The sequence below is a fragment of the Vombatus ursinus genome, unplaced genomic scaffold (assembly GCF_900497805.2).
Source record: "Vombatus ursinus unplaced genomic scaffold, bare-nosed wombat genome assembly UNPS02005659.1, whole genome shotgun sequence".
NCBI lineage: Eukaryota > Metazoa > Chordata > Mammalia > Diprotodontia > Vombatidae > Vombatus > Vombatus ursinus.
In genome coordinates, this window is record NW_020945437.1 from 20,409,277 (window position 1) to 20,425,646 (window position 16,370).

At 44.5% G+C, this 16,370-nt stretch overlaps 1 protein-coding gene across 2 annotated transcripts in view; it reads left to right on the plus strand.

Annotated features, from left to right (window-relative positions):
- The window catches only part of LRRC32 (leucine rich repeat containing 32), a 34,298-nt gene that overhangs the window by 11,938 nt on the left and 5,990 nt on the right, over positions 1 to 16,370 (plus strand). The window contains exon 2 of one of the 2 annotated variants that reach the window (XM_027848117.1): positions 2,003 to 2,093. In XM_027848117.1, the coding sequence (XP_027703918.1) occupies positions 2,007 to 2,093 (87 nt within the window). In that variant the 5' untranslated portion in view covers positions 2,003 to 2,006. Of the gene's footprint in view, positions 1 to 1,967; positions 2,094 to 16,370 lie in introns of those variants that run through there. The other variant, XM_027848116.1, reaches the window with a different exon arrangement.

A 16,370-nucleotide genomic window follows, 5' to 3' on the forward strand; every position in this document is an offset into this window, starting at 1 on the left:
TATGTTATCTTCCAAGATTGAAGATACTCTCTGATTATATCATGGCTCCTTTGTTGTCATTTTTCAGTTGTTTCAGTCAAGTCTGACTCTTCATGATCCCATTTGTAGTTTTCTTGGCGGAAATATTGGAGGGGTTTGCCATTTCCTTCTTGAACTCATTTAATTGATGAGGAAATTGAGGCAAACAGGCAAAATTAAGTGACACAACTAGTAAGCATCTGAGGCTGGATTTGAACTCCAAAGAGGAGTCTTTGTAACTCCGATCTAATACTCTACCACTTTGCTGCCTAGCTGTCCCCATGGATCCTTTGCAGCACTTCCTAAACTGTGGGTCTGACCCCATATGGGGTCGTGAAAAATTTGGCAATGGTGAAAGGTTTCTGAATACACAATGACCAAAAATTAATTAAAAATCAAACACAATGAATGCGAGGTGTTTCTGTCAGTGCTTGTCCACGTTGCATCGGCAGCTTCCCAAGGCCACCTGAATATTAAGTGGCAAAGCCAGGATTCCCACCCCGGTTACCCACTTCATAGAAGTTTGGTGAAGAGCATTTAGAATATAAAGTATAAATTTGGCATCGACTCATCTCTTCATTCACCATTCCACCAGCATTCATTAAGCACCTAGTACTCCATGCTGACCCCTGTATCCTGAGCTGTTCAGACATGTAGTGGAAGTCATTGTCTCTGCCACTGAGGAGTCTTTGCCACTTCTATATCCATACCATACCCATGTGGCCTTAGGGAAGTCGCTTGATGTCTCTGAACCTCAGTTTACTCATTTGTAGAATGGAGTAGGACTAGCTGGCCTTTGGATTCAATGAACCTACTATATACAAGGCCTTGTGCTCAGCCTTTGGAGAGAGACAAAGATGATTAAGAAACGGTCTCTGAACTCAAGGACTCATGGAACAATTCCAAAGGCAGACAATGTATTATAGGAAGCAATTTATGACAGCAAAGTTTAGAATGAAGAGGGGAATACCAAGGGGGTCTGGAACAAAGAAGTGATCAGAATGGGGTGAGGTCAGTCAGGAAAGCCTTCCTGGAAGAAGTGAATTTCTCTAGTCTTGAGAAATACAATTTATCATCCTCTTACCCTTGTCCTTCCCTCCCCTGAATTCCCTCCTTCTCTGAATGTAACTGTAGTTTGGAGGAGAAACTGGACCTATGATTTCACTGGTGTGGGAAACTCCATTTGGGAATTCAGGGAAGGGGACGGAAAAGGAAAGGAATAAACATTTATATAGCACCTACTACATGCCTGGCACTGCACTAAGCATTCTATAAATATGATCTCATTTGATCCTTACAACAACCTGTAGATGCTAATATTATCCCCATCTTGCAGTTGAGAACACCAAGACAGAAGTTAAAGACTTACCCAGGGTCATACAGTTAGTGGATATCTGAGGTCATATTTGAACTCAGATCTTCCTGACTTCAGGTCCAGTGCTCTGTCTACTCTATGCCATCTAGCTGCCTGATATAAATAACTGTTCTACGACTTAGGGATTCAGAATTGCCCGGGACACTGAAAAGTTTAAATGCCTTATGATCCTACTCTATGCAAGGTCTTGTGCCCAGCTTCTGGAGAGATACAAAGATGAACAAGAAAGGATCTCTAACTTCAGAAACATAGTCTATTCTAATGTATTGGCTCACTCTGAACTTAGACAAGTTGCTTTCCAGTTGTTGGGTCTGAGTTTCCTTCCCTGTAACCATAAACTGGATGATCACAAAGGTGGCTCTTCCAAGTCTCAGACTGTATGTTCTAAGTTCTCCTTCCCAACCCTAGCATTCCGTGTTCTAAGCTTTCCTTCCCAGCTCTAGCATTCTGTGTTCTAAATTTCCCTTCCCAGCTCTGATCATCTTTAATCTGAGTATAATGCGATTGACATTCTAAGCACAAGCAATTGGGAGGATAGTATATATAGATTATTACATGAGTTCTCTAAAATCTGATGATGTATCTTATTCCTTCCCCACTCCTGTCCAGAGCCATGAACCTGTGGGTCTTGCTTCTCCTGGCTGTGGTGAACCTTGGACAAGCCACCTACAGGCCCCTGGAAAAACCTCCCTGTGATATGGTAAGACATTGAGAGAGAGAGAGAGACATTCCTGTCTTGAGAGGCAAGGGTCAACCTTGTGAAATGGGAACAAGAGGGGCTTCATTCAGGACTCTTTCTATCCTCCAAACCTGGAAATATCCGAACACACATTGGATAATCAGCTGTTAATGACATAACTAGTAAGAGTGACTTCTGAGGTCTCCAGCTCTGTGATTCTAGATAGGGAATGAAAATAGCATTTTCTCTATTGTATAGATTGGGAACTGAGGCTCAAAAAGGTTAAGCAATTGACCTTTGGTGGCAAGTAGTCATTGGAAGAGCCAGGCCTGGAACCCCATTTCTCTGATTCCTAGACTAGTAAGCACCATCTATAGATAGAAAAGTGTGTCTGCTACAAATACAGAGAATTTTGTAGGGCCATTTGGAAGCCTCAGGATGAGTGAGGTAAGCAATCCCTTTCCCCAAGTGGGAACAAATGCTTTCCCTTTCTTCTGCCTTCTAAACTATCTAAACACAAGTGTCTGAAACTGAAGGTCTCACAAATACCTTTCCATAGGTCTGAGCACTTCGTTTATTCCACTTACCCCAAGTCATAGGCAGCTTAACATTCACTTTATTCTATGCTTTATAAGTGTAATATTCTTGTGCCCTACTCTCCTCAATGGCACTTCTGGGCTGGATCCCCCGAGGGCAGCTGCCCTTCCCACAGGTTCTAGGGGTATTCTGTGGGACTATACTCCAAAAACTATAGCTTAGGAGTCCCCACGAGTGTGCTTTCTATTAACATTCAGCCAGTAAACACCATTAGCTCAAAGCAAAATCATTTACTAAGATGGCATGGTAAGAAAAGTAGCTGCAAAACATTCCTCCTGTAAAGCCTGGGTATATTCTACACACAGCCTCCATGGGAAGACTGAGCATAAATTTAGAGTACACTGAATGAGCATACATGTAGGGATCCCACGTCAACAATCATTAAGTGCTTATTATATGCCAGGCAAGCACGGAGAACATGGGAATACAAGGACAAGAGGAAAAATGATAGTTCCTGCCCTCAAGGTGCTTTCATTCCAATAAAAGAAGACAGCACAAAAAAGGATGCTGGTTGGAGGTGGGGAGTGGGGAGGAAGGACAGGAAGAGAAGGTACCCTGCAGGAGCATGGTCTAGAAAATTTAGAGTCAGGAGTGGATTGTACAGAAAAGGCATGAAGACAGGGCTGACCGGGCACTTTCCTTAAGGCAGAGGAACCAGCCAGTCAGAGGAAGGGGCCATAGGAGCACGGTATGTTTTGCCTCCTAATGGAGTTCTCCCAAAGCTCCTCGATGGGACACCATTTCAATTGGGCAGGATGTGCAGATCCTCTCTGTGGCTCAATTCTTGATTGCCAGGGCTAACTCTCTCTTGAATCTACAGTCAGCTCTCTTCTCTACTGCCGGAGATCATGCTTTTGGAAGCTATTTCCCCCCTTGAGCAACTGACACTCTATATTTGTATTATATATATCACAAATATACACATATATATGATGCATGCATAAGTATATATACATATTAATATATTCATATGTGTATATACATACATGTGTGCCTATACTTGCATATGTATGTTATATTATAAATATGGCTATGCTTTTCTATATTTACATAAAAACATATAAATATCTATATTTATCTAGAAAATCTGTTTCTTTGCTCCCTCAGCCATGCTCCAAACTCTCTAATAGCTGAAAATGGTGTCTCCCTCTGGGCAAGGAGGTCTGAAGCTAGGATCCAGGGCCAGTGGGGTAGGGGAAGAGAGATAAATCCTATATTCCCCACCCACCCCGGGGGCCATACTCCACAATTGCTCTGATTTTGGGCTGCCTTATACTCCCCAGAAGTCTTAAACTCCCTAACTCCTGAATGCTCTGACTATTTCCATAGACTGCAGGCTTAGCTACTCAAAGGCCTCCAGGCTGTAGCAAATTTTCTAGGCCAGATAATCAGAGAAAGCCCTGTATATTAGTCAGGTGATCAACCTTGTTCGCATATTAACACTTCATCACCTGTGATTACATCTTGTGACTATACCAGCTGAGGTGGGGAGGGAGGACCCCTTCCTTCACCTAAGTCACATTTTATGGTCCCTCTTCAGGAAAGTCTTCCTATTTGCAGATATGTACATATCTCTTGTTGTTCTGTCGTTTTCAGTCATGTTCAACTCTTCATGACTCCATTTGGGGTTTTCTTGGCTGAGACACTGGAGTGGTTTACCATTTCCTTCTGCAGCTCATTTTATAAATGAGGAAACTGAGACAAACAGGGTGAAGTAACTTGCCCAGGGTCACATAGTTAGGAAGTGTCTGAGGCCAGATTTGAACTCAGGAAGAGTAATGTTCCTTTTTTTTTTTTTTTTGGCACTTGGGGTTAAGTGACTTGTCCAGTGTCACACAGTTAGTAAGTGTCAAGTGTTTGGTCTGAGGCCATATTTGAACTCAGATCCTCCTGACTTCAGGGCTGGTGCTCTATCCACTGCGTCACCTAGCTGCCCTAAGAGGAATGTTACTGATTCCAGGCCCAGCACTCTATCAACTGCACAACATCATTGCCCTCGTATCTGGGAGTGGCCAAATTAGTTTTGCCCCAGATGAAGAATAGTTGACTGGTTATAGCTATATAGAACATTAAAAAGCTGGAGGCTGGAGGTGACCCATATTCCAGTGCTAATAGATGGCAGATCCTGGCCCCTTAAGACCCAATGTGCTATGTAGTACATTTGGCTTCTCTGATACCTTCTGTCTCTTCAAAGTAGCCCCAAGTTAGGCCTTCACCATGGCCCCAGAGTTCTGATCCTGGCCTAGACTGAGCCAACGCTGGCCCCAGACAGACAATAATAATAATAATAACGGTAACTGCTAGTATTCATACAGTCTTTACTATGTGTCAGACACTGTGCCAGGTGCTTTACAAGTATCATCTCCTTTGATCCTCACAACAAACCTGGAAGGCAGATGCTATTATTATCTCCATTTGAGGGAATGAATGATAAGGAAACTTAGGACAGAGGTTAAGTGACTTACCCAAAGTCACACAGCTAGTGAATGTCTGAGTCTGTGTTTGAATTCAAGTCCCCCTGACTCTGGGGCAGCTAGGTGGCACAGGGCATAGAGTACTGTGCTCAGAGTCAGGAAGACTCATCTGCCTGACTTCAAATCTGGCCTCAGACACTTACTAGTTGTGTGACCTTGGGCAAGTCACTTAACCCTGTTTGCCTCAGTTTCCTGATCTGTAAAATGAACTGGAGAAGGAAATGGCAAACCACTCCAGCATCTTTGCCAAGAAAACCTCAAATGAAGTTGGACACGACTGAACTACAAAGAAACTTCATGGTTCTAGGCCCAGCACTCTGTTCACTGTAACACCTAGCTTCTTCTAGAAAATAGAAGTTTTCCTGGAAGAGGTGGACTTTAAGCTTGGATAGGGTTTGGAGAGGAAGAGGAGAAGTATGGGGACTCCATGGGGGTGGGGGAACAACTTGAGTGAAGTCTTAGAGAAAGGAATTCTTATGTTCAGAATTTAGAGTTGGGCAGAACCTTAGGATGTAGAATGTCAGAGCTGGTAGGATAATTTAGTTCGATAATCTCACTTTACACAGAAGAAAACTGAGGCAAAGGGGGGGCCACGCAGCTACTAGGCAACAGGCTTCAGACTTAAAATCAGTTCAGCAGATATTTATTGAGCAAAATATGTGTGCCCTCTGCCCAGAACTAGGAATAGAAGAGTGAAAGCCAACATAGTTCCTGTCCGCAAGGAGCTTACTCTCGACTCATGAAATATTTGGTTTGGCGCTCTGATCTAGAAGCATACAGGGAAAAGTGAGCCCCCAGCCTGGCCAGAAGAGAGGGGAGGTGGTGGGGGAAAACTGAAGAGAAGGCTGGAAAGGTCCGATGGGGCCAGATTAGGGAGGGCCTTAAATGCCAGATTCAGGAATCCAGACTTAACCCCCAAAGTTCTTGATCAGAGAGGAGGAAGGTTGTACAGGTTGTATTCTTAATATTGACTCTTTGCCAGCATCCATTTGCTCTTAACAAGTTCTATGCTAATTCCAAATTCAAGCAGGCATCACTGACATTGGGGCAGCTTTGTTAGGCTGTTAGTTACTAAAAAGTAACACAAGATGTCTGAGTAGCCAAGATGTTCTCCGAAAAACTGTTTTCCTTCAACTCTTGTTGAAAACCTTTCTCAATTTTTCAGCCAAGAAACCTGAGTTTGAGTTTCACCTCTCCCACTACCTCCATGTGTGACCTTTGACAAGTCACTTTTCTTCTCTCAGCCTCAGTTTCCTCCTCTCTTCACTGAAGTGGTAGATTAGATGGTCTCAAAGGTCCCTTCCCATGCTGACATTCTGTGTTCTGTGTTCTCTGCTCAGAAAGCTCGCCCAGCCAACATCCTCAAGCCTGTGTGATACGAGGCAACATGGGGCAGGGAGTGCAGCCCAGAACTGGGAATCAGGATCCCTGGGCTCCAGCTATGCTTCTGACTGCCCTAAGCAAATTTCAACAATCCCTTTCTCCTCTCTGGACCTTATTTTCCCCTTCTGTAAAATAAGAGGATTGAACTTTGTGCTCCTTGTCAGTCCCAAACCATAAAAATAGAATTCTATGGTTTTAATAATATAATGAAAGCAATAATCCTAGCCAAGAGCATTCTAGAACCAGCGATGAGAAACCATTATTCAGTTTTCACTGAGAGCATTTACACATAGGAAATCGCCCAACACTCTGAATCAGGACGTGACAATGTTATTTTGATTATCTAGACTCAAAGTGGGCAGCTAGGTGGCTCAGTGGGTAGACTGCTGGGCCTGGAGTCGGGAAGACTCATCTTCATGAGTTCAAATCTGACCTCAGACATTTACTGGCTGTGTGACTCGGGGCAAGTCATTTAACTTTTTTGCCTCAGTTTCCTCATCTGTCAAATGAGCTGGAGAAGGAAATGGCAAACCACTCCAGTATCTTTGCCAAGAAACCCCAAATGGGGTTGTGAAGAGTCAGACACAACTGAACTGACTTAAAGTAATAGAAGAATATTTTTTTAGAAAAAATTTTAATAATGCAGATTAAACTTATAAATGTGTCATGGTTATATATTTTTTCAGAGAGTTGGTTGTTAAACATTTACCAGCAGGTCATTGATCTCAATCTTTATTTCTGTAGCCCTGTAATATCTACAGAGGGATATCCTCACAACCCTGAATGATATGGAATGAGTTCCCATTTTATAGGTAAGGAAACCCATGCTCAGAGAGATCTGTAGTCTATAGTCACATAATTAGGAAATATCAGAACTAAGACTAAAGCCCACGTGTTCTAAACTGATAATCTGACATTCGTGACCTGTGTTAATTTGCACTAGTCATTTGACCTCTGGGCCTCAGTTTCCTCATTCGTAAAATTAGTGGGTTGGGCTGAAGGGCATCTGAGGCCCCTTGCAGGTCTAAATCTATGATCCCACAACTAGAACTGATGTTCATCCCACTCCATTGTACTATCTCTGGGAAGATGGGGTTTATGCTCTTGTGTAGAGTATGTGGAAGGCAGGAGATCACAAGTGGAAAGGTCACTCAGCTAGTGAGAGGTTTGAACCTGGGTGTTCAGACTCCAAATCCAGTGCTCTTTCCTTGGGGACCCTATGCTCCATCCTATGGCCAGCTAGGAAGGAGGTGGCTGCATGCATTCAGCCATGTGGCAATGATGACCCGGCTTAGTTAATCAGCACAGGCCCCAGAGGTCAAGTGCTGGGCCAAGCCTCCACAGTGGTAGAGGCCAGAGCCCCGGGGCAGGCGTGACAGGCCATCTGGCAGTGCCCCCTCATGTGGTTCCAATGTTCTCTCGCCTTTGACAGCCCCAGCCAGAAGCCCCTGACTCAGAAGCGGGCCAGGCAGCTGTAGCAGGAGCTCTATGGCTCTGGCCTTTCTCCACCAAGCTGCTTGCTCCCACACATCCTGATTTCTTAAAGCCACAGATACCCCTCTTTCTGCTCTTCAGCCATGAGATATCCCTCCTCCCACCCCAAGGATACACATGGGATTATCAGATTTAGAGTTGTAAAGATCTCAACCTACCATTTCTTGACTTCCTTGCATGCCCACCTAGAGTCTCATGCCTGGAAAGTACTTTCTTAGGGCAGCCAGGTGGCACAGTGGGTAGAGCACTTGGCCCTAGAGTCAGGAGGACCTGAGTTCAAATTTGACCTTAGACACTTACTAGCTGTGTGACCCTGGGAAAGTCACTTAACCCCAACTGGAAAGAAAGAGAGAGAAAGAAATTTCTTTTTTCCTCCTCTTCCTTCAAGGTTCAGCTCAAGTACCACCTCTTCCATGAAGCTTTCCCTGATTTCCTCACCACAACCATCACCTTGGTTGAAAGTATTCTCTCCACTTCAAATTTTCAAAATATCCTCTGAATCTCTCCTTTGCCCACATCACCCTCTGCCTCATACCTTCTGCATGCATGTTGCTGTAAGTTCCTTGAGGAGAGGGACTATGTCACTTTTCATTTTTATATCCCAGGTATCTAGCCTAGCTTCCTGTATATGGCAGGCAGTTAATAGATGTTTCGTGAATGATTCCACGGGTCAGTCTCTTCATTTTGTTGTTATTATTCAGTCGTGTCTGACTCTCCGTGACCCCATTTGGAGTTTTCTTGGCAGAGATACTGGAGTGGTTTGCCATTTCCTTCTCCAGCTCATTTTATAGATGAGGACAATGAGGCAAACAGGGTGTGACTTGCCCAGGGTCACACAGCTGGCGAGTGTCTGAGGAGAGATTTGACCTCAGGCCTTCCTGACTCCAGGTCCAGCACTCTATCCACTGCACCACCTAGGTGCCCGTTGTTAATACTAGCTCACATTTATTTAACGCTTTAAAGTTTACAATCCAATAAACATCTATGTTAAGCATCTATGATGTAGGTGCTGGGAATACAATTAAAAACAAAACAAAGACAGTCCCTTCCCTACAATCTGAAAGGAGAGATAATACACCAAAAGAGGCAGGAGGGGAAGGGGAGGGACTGGACGTCAGGGACACCTGGCATTGGGGCATCTAGTTCCAAGGAGTTGAAGCCAGGTATGGCAGCAGATGTAAGGCCAGAGTCCAGTTACTGCCCTCTACAAAGGAAAGCATCGGGCAAAATTTGGTAGTCAACTTTCCAGAGGGGAGAGGAGGTGAATTCAATTAAGGTGATGAGATTTAGAGGGATGAGAGGAAACTCAAGTTCCTTGGAGCTGAAAGCAGACTGAGGGTGGAGTTGGCCGAGCATTTTTCAAAGAACATCATCTCATTTGATTCTCACAACCTTCAGGTTGTAAAGTAGGCACCATCATTATCCCCATTTTATAGATGAGGAAGCTGAGGCTTAGGAAAGGTAATTGATTTACCAAGCTGGTAAGTATCCAAGGTGGAATTCAAACCCAGGTCTTCCTGATTCCAAGAACAACGCTCCATTCACTATGATATGCTTGCCCCGACAGAGGTCATATAGCTTGCCTATTTTATAGACGAGGAAACTGAGGCTTAAGTCCACTAATAAGGATTTATGAAGTACCTGCTGTGTTCTAGGTGCTGGAGCAAGTATGAAAAAACAATTCTTAAGGCTGAGGTTAAGTGACTTGCCCAGGGTCACACAGCCAGTAGCAGACGGACTTTGAAGCAAGACACTCTAACCCCAGATCCCATGCACCTTCCACTAGGCTACAGTGCCTTGTCTTAGATCTTAGTAAGAATCCTAGCCTCCCTTGGCTTCCATTCTTGGCCCAGATGCAGGCAACAGGATGGGGGCCAAGTCAAAATTCCTCTTCCTTTTGAAAAAGAAAGTTACAGTTTGAGCCTCTCCATAGTGGCTGGGCCAGGAACAGAGGGAAAGGGTCCTGTGGAAGGGAGACAATCATTCCTTTCCTGTTGATCCACCCGGCCTCCACCGTCACTTCCTCAAGTTCACCACACGCAGCAGTCGGCTCTATAAATAGATTTCCTGGAAGCCACCCCTGGGCTTTTCACTGGATCCCCAGCAGAGCAGAGACCACCTGCTGGAATGGCAAGCGGCCTTCCCACTCACTGAGGCCTCCTCCACTCTGCTTGAGGCCCTGGAGCTCTGACCTCAAAGGCAGAACCACAGACCCGAGAGAGGAGTAACAATAATACTGACTTGGGAGCCAGAGGACCTGAGCTTGGATTCTGGTTCCGCCCAGCTGTGAGCCAAACACTTGTCCTCTCTTGGACTCAGTGTCTTTATCCCTAAAATGAAGGCACCCATGCTTGCATTTCAAGGCCCCCGCCAGCTCTAGACAGTGTCCAAAATTCTATGAGCCCTAGGCCCAAACTAACCGTTGAGATGTAAACATGCTTCTGGTGAAGCTTGGGGTGATCACTCATAAGCTCTGCTTGGCCACTGTCTGGTGCATTAAGCCCAGGAAGCCTTTTTTCAACTGGAAATAAGGAACTCAGGCTCTCAATCCACACTTCTGAGTGTTGGGGTCAAAGCTAAATGGGCCACATGGGATGAGAGAAGCAGTGTTGGGCTGTGGAGTGGGAAGACAGCTTTGCTTCGACTCAGGGGACACCTGAGCACATCTTGTTTCTGATAGTTACTGGCTGAAAAGCCTTTCAAACTCTGACCCTCAGTTTTACTCACCTGTGAAATGGGTATAAAAATACCTCTAGCCCTTACCTCCCAGGGCAATTGGGAAGCTTAAATGATATGTTATGTTAATAATATATTAAAATGATACGTTAAAAAAAAGTGTTTTGCAAACCTTCAAGGGCACTACAAATGTCATGGTTATTCCAAGGAGGTGGTGCAGTTTAGTGGAGAGAGTGCTGGGCCTGGAGTCAGAAGACTGTGGTCAAGTCCCACTAGTGTGACCTGGGGCAGGTCATTTCACTGCTCAATGTCTCCAGGCAACTTTCTAAGGCGACAAATTACAGATGATTGTCAATCTCCATCAGTGAAGGGGGTTTCTACATTGGGAGTTCTCCTACATAGCTCAAATCATAGACCTAGACCGAAACCAAAATATTTTACTGCTTGATTTCACCAGGTTATTGGGAGGGACCTGATGTGAACTACTTTTTTTTTTTTTTTGCTGACCTGATGTGAACTATTAGTTGTTATGAGGATCAATGAGATAATATATGTAAAGTAATTTACAACTGCTACCTTAAAGCCCTATATAAATGCCTGCTAGCTAGCCGTAGTGGTGGTGGTGGTAGTAGTAGTAATAGTGGTGGTGGTGATGATGGGGGTAGTAGTGGTAGTGGTAGTAGTAATGATGGTGGTAATAGCAGTAGCAGCAGTGATAGTGGTAGTAGTAGTAATAATAGTAGTGGTGATGGAAGTAGGAGTAATAATAGTAGTGTTAGTGATGATAGTAGTGGTGGTGGTGGTGGTGGTAGTAATGATGGTAGTAGCAGCAATTGTGGTGGTAATAGTGGTAGCAGTGATGGCAGTAATAGTAGTAGTAGTAGTAGGAGTAGTAGTGGTGATGGTGGGGGTGGTAGTAGCAGTAATAGTGGTAGAGTAATGGTGGTAGTGGTGGTGGAAGTGGGCCATAAATAGACTGCTAGTCCTGAAGTTAGGCAGACCTGAGTTCAAATCTGGCCTCAGATACTTACTAGCTGTGTGACCCTGGGCAAGTCACCTGGCTTCTGCCTGCCTCAATTTTCTCATCTATAAAATGGGAGCATTAATAGCACCTGCCTCTGAAGATTGTTTGAATTGAAGATCAAATGAGATAAGAATTGCAAAGCACTTAGCACATAGTAAGCATTCCACAGCTGTTAGCTATTATCATTGTAGGAACAGGAGCATCAGGAACAATTCCCATTCCCCTAGCCCTAAAAGTTTGGCGAATGTTTTCCTCCCAGCAGTCCTGTAAGGGATGGAGGACGTAGCCAGCCGCCATTTCTGCAACTCTCCCATGTTTGCCAATGCCTGAGCCTGTAAAAGCCAAGATTTCAACAAGCAGCTGCTGTTATGGCCTAAAGCTCCTATGGAGCCAGATCAAAATATAAGTGGGAAATTTTTAACAAAATAAGTAGTAAATACAATAGACCACAGATAATGTTCATTTGTGGTTTTCTTGGCCCAGGCTTCTAGTTGAGTTTGACAATGCTGCTTTAAAGAGAAGCTTCAGGCCTTGACCTACACTATTGACCATGACCTATAATGTTTGAAAAAACAAAACTTTACCTTGCCTCAGAATTTGTATCAGAGTATACGTGTCATCATAGAGCCAAAATGTCCTTTTTACTCATAGGTTAAAGGATGTTATGTAAGAAATGTGTGATGGAAGAAGGTGGGAGAGAGCAGGGCATAGCTGATGGACGGGCCATCTGCTCCCATGGTATATGCCTTCACCAAGGAGAGAAGAAGGAAGGGAGGCCCACAGGGAGGCGAGGGGTGCCCTGGAGATAATTCATGTTAGGAGGTGGACAAGAGTCACATGGGATGGGCAGGCTTGGAAGGGGTGAGAGCTGTGCTGATGGAGGGAATAGCAGCACTAGTGAAATCACAGATTCAGTGGAGAATTGCAGTCCTTTTTACACAACAGGAAGGTTTTGGCCCTGAGGTTGGTCACAGGGTGTGTGTGGGTGTGTGTGTGTGGTGTGTGTTACAGACTCATTTGTTTATTATGTGAAACATGTGACAAATTACAGTCCTGCACCTGGAGGCAGAGGTCCTGGGGTCCTAACCCTGGTACTGACTGACTGTAACAGATGGTGAAACGCCGGTAGATCATCCCATGTGAGCCAAGAACTGGGGCTGTTTAGCTGGGAGGAAAGAAGACGTGGGCTGGGCAGACATGCTGGCAAAGAGGGCATATGTGCAGGGTTGGTTAGAATGGATTGGCTTTTTTCTTCACGGTCCCAAGGGGCAGGAGGGAGGACGTTTTGAAGAGTCTATCTAAAGGTGGAATGGGCTGCCCAAGAGACAGCGGGCTCCCCCTCCCTGGAAGACTTCAAGCAAAGGCTGAACGGTTTTTAACAGGAAAATGACACTGGCAGACCTGTGCATTAAGAAGGAAAGGGGAAGGGAATAAGTATCTATACAACACCTACTGTGTGACAGACCCAGTTCTAAACACTTTACAATTATTACTTCATTGTATCCTCACAACAACCCTGGGAGGTAGGTGCTATTATTATCCCCATTTTACAGTTGAGGAAACTGAGGCAGACACAGCTTAAGTGACTTGCCCAGGATCACACAGCCAGTAAATGTTTGAAGACAGAATAGAACTTGGGTCTTCCCGATTCTAGGCCCAGAGCCCTATCCACCATGCCACCTAGCTGATTCTGCCAAGTGTTTGAAGGATAGAAGGTAAGGAGATTTCCTGGAACCATGGAGTCCAGTCAGGAGGTTATTGTAGTAGTCTTAAGAAAGATAATGAGGACCTGACCTTGGGTGATGACAGTGGGAATAAAGAGGATGGGACTGATGGGAGAGATGGGACGGAGATAGGGCCAAGAGGACTTGGTAAGTAATTGGTTATTGGGGGTGAGGGAGAAGGTAGAGTTCAAAATGATTCTGATATTTTGAGTCTGGGTCACTTAGAGAGATAGTGGTGATATCATAAACAGAAATAGGGAATATAGGGAGAGAGGCAGTTTTAGGGTGAAAGGACCTTAGAAGTTGGCAGCCAGGTTGCTCAGTGGCTACAGCACTAGGCCTGAAGTCAGGAAGACCTAAGTTGAATTCTGGCCTCAGACACTCACTAGCTGTGTGATCCTGAGCAAGTCACTTAAAACCCTGTTTGCCTCAGTTCCCTCATCTGTAATGAGCTGGAGAAGGAAATGGCAAACCATTCCAGTATCTTTGCCAAGAAAACCCCAAATGGTGTCATGAAGAGTCAGACAGGACTGAAATAACTGAACAACAACAACAACACCATATAGATTAGTTCCCTCATCCCTACTGAATACCTCCTGTGCATTCAACCCCTTGTTAGGCTCTTCTGTGAAGGAGACAAGAAAAAGAGAGGATACTTCCCACCTACTCCTAGAAAGATGTTATTTTTGGCCACATATACAGTAAGACCCAAACTAGAAGACCTTGGGCAAGTCACTTGGGGCCCACTCTGTGTCTCAGTTTTCTCATTTGTCAAATGAGGAAGTTGGATTAGATATCTCTGAGGCCTCATGGTATGATGGGAAAAGCCCTGGCTCTATAATCAAAAGAATCGGGTTGAAATTCCAACCTTTGACACTTCCTGCCTATGTGACCACCTTGGGCCAAATCACTACCTCTCTGTTCCTCAGTTAGTTCATCTGTAAAATAAAGAGGTTGAACTAGATGGCTCCTAAGGCCCCCTCCAGCTGCAAATCATTGATCCTATGATCCCTTCCAGATCAGACATTCCATGTTCTCTGTTCTAACTTTGCATTTCTAAAGTCCCCTCCAGTTCTGCCATTCTGTGTTTGAATGTTACTCCAGCTATAATGTTTTCTGTTCTACTTGAAAGGAGTATCTAGAAAGTGTATAGAAAGCACTTCATGTGAAGAAGTCTTGGAAGTCTTAGAAGGCCACAAGCTTGATTTAACAATGTGATTTGGTAATGAATAAAAGCTAATGAGGCTGTACTAATATCAATCAACCAAAGCATTTATTAAGCACCTACTTGTACCAGGCATTGTGCTAAGCTCTGGGGACACAAAGAAAGGAAAAACAAAAACATGCACACAAAAAATTAGTCTCTTCTTTCAAGGAGCTCACAGTCAAATGGGAGGGACAACATGTAGACAGCTACATACAAAGAATCTATAGACAAGATATATTGGAGGAGGCACAGAGGGAAGACATTAAGAAAGGCTTCTTGTAGAAGACTTCAGCTGAGGCTAGGAGGAACAGGTGACAGTCAGTGAAAACACTTAGAATGGGGAGATGGGGGCCATGTTCAGGGACCAGTCAGGAGGTCTTGTCCAGGGCAGGAGGGATGGTGGTCCTGCCCCCACCCTACATTGCTCTGGCCAGCTCTCATCTGGAATAGTCTGTCTAATTTGGGGAGACTTTGGCAAGAAAACATCAACTAGTATAATACAGAGATTAAAATTACATCGTTCATATGAAAACCAGTTGAGAGAGCCATGGATATTTAACCTAGCAAGGAAATGGGATGCCTGATATTTGCCTATCGATATCTGAAGGGCAATCATGAGAGGAAGGAAGCAGACTTATTCTGTGATGCTCCAGAGGTTAGAATTAGAACCAGTGGAGGGAAGTTTAAGGATGCAGATTCATGCTTCACGTAAGGAAAAAATATCCTATTTGAACCGTCCAAAAGTAGAATGGACTGTCTTGGGGAGTAGCAAGTGCTTTGTCATTGAGTTATTGAGTGAGGGATATTGACCATTAGATTGTAAACTCCTTGAGAGTAGGAACTGTCTTTCTCTTCCTTTTGTATCCCCAGCACTTAGAACAGCTCCTCAGACATAGTAAGTGTTTAATAAATGTTGATTGATTGAGTGAAGTTATGATAAGGGGAGGAGTTGACCCAGGTGACCACTGAAGTCTTCTCCAACCCTAAGATTCTGTGAGTCTGTTTCTAAGACTATTAAGGCCTCCTCCAGTTCTGATCTTCTGAAATTCTACTATTCTCCAGGGGGAAGTCCTCACCAACTCAGTCTGGGTTTTCAGTGCATAGTAAGGAGAGGCGCTTGGCTCGCAGAGAAGGGTGAGGCCAACGGAGCAGAGCAGGGATGATATTACATCTGGGGAATGTCAGTTATGAGGGAAAAGGGTAAGGGGCCTCAATTTCTGCTCTTTGGAATAGGAATTTGGAAATAGCATATGAAGAAATATGAGAGGCTAAAATAAAAGTTGGATGACTGGAGAAAATGTCTTATCTTTCCTTCTTGTAAATGCTTTGCCTCCACTGACATTAGCTGAAGTTAGCCTGTAAGTGTTACAGCATTAAACAAAGCGAAAGCAAGTACCTGGGAGGAAGTGACAGTGTTTGTGAAGATACCAAGAAGTGGATGTCTGACCAAGGTGCTTGGGTAATTCATAGAAGCAGAGGGGCCTAGGAGGTCACCTGGATATAGAATTCTAGAATGTCAGAACAGGGTAAGGCCATTAGAACATAGAACATCAGAGTTGAAAGTGTCCTTAGAACGTCAAAGCTGCAAGGCACCTTAGAATACAAAGTTGGAAGGAACCTTAGAACACAGAATGTCAGAGCTGGGAGGGACCCTGGAACACAGGGTGTCAGAGATGGAAGGGTCCTTAGAACCCAGAATGCCAGGGATGGAAGGGTCCT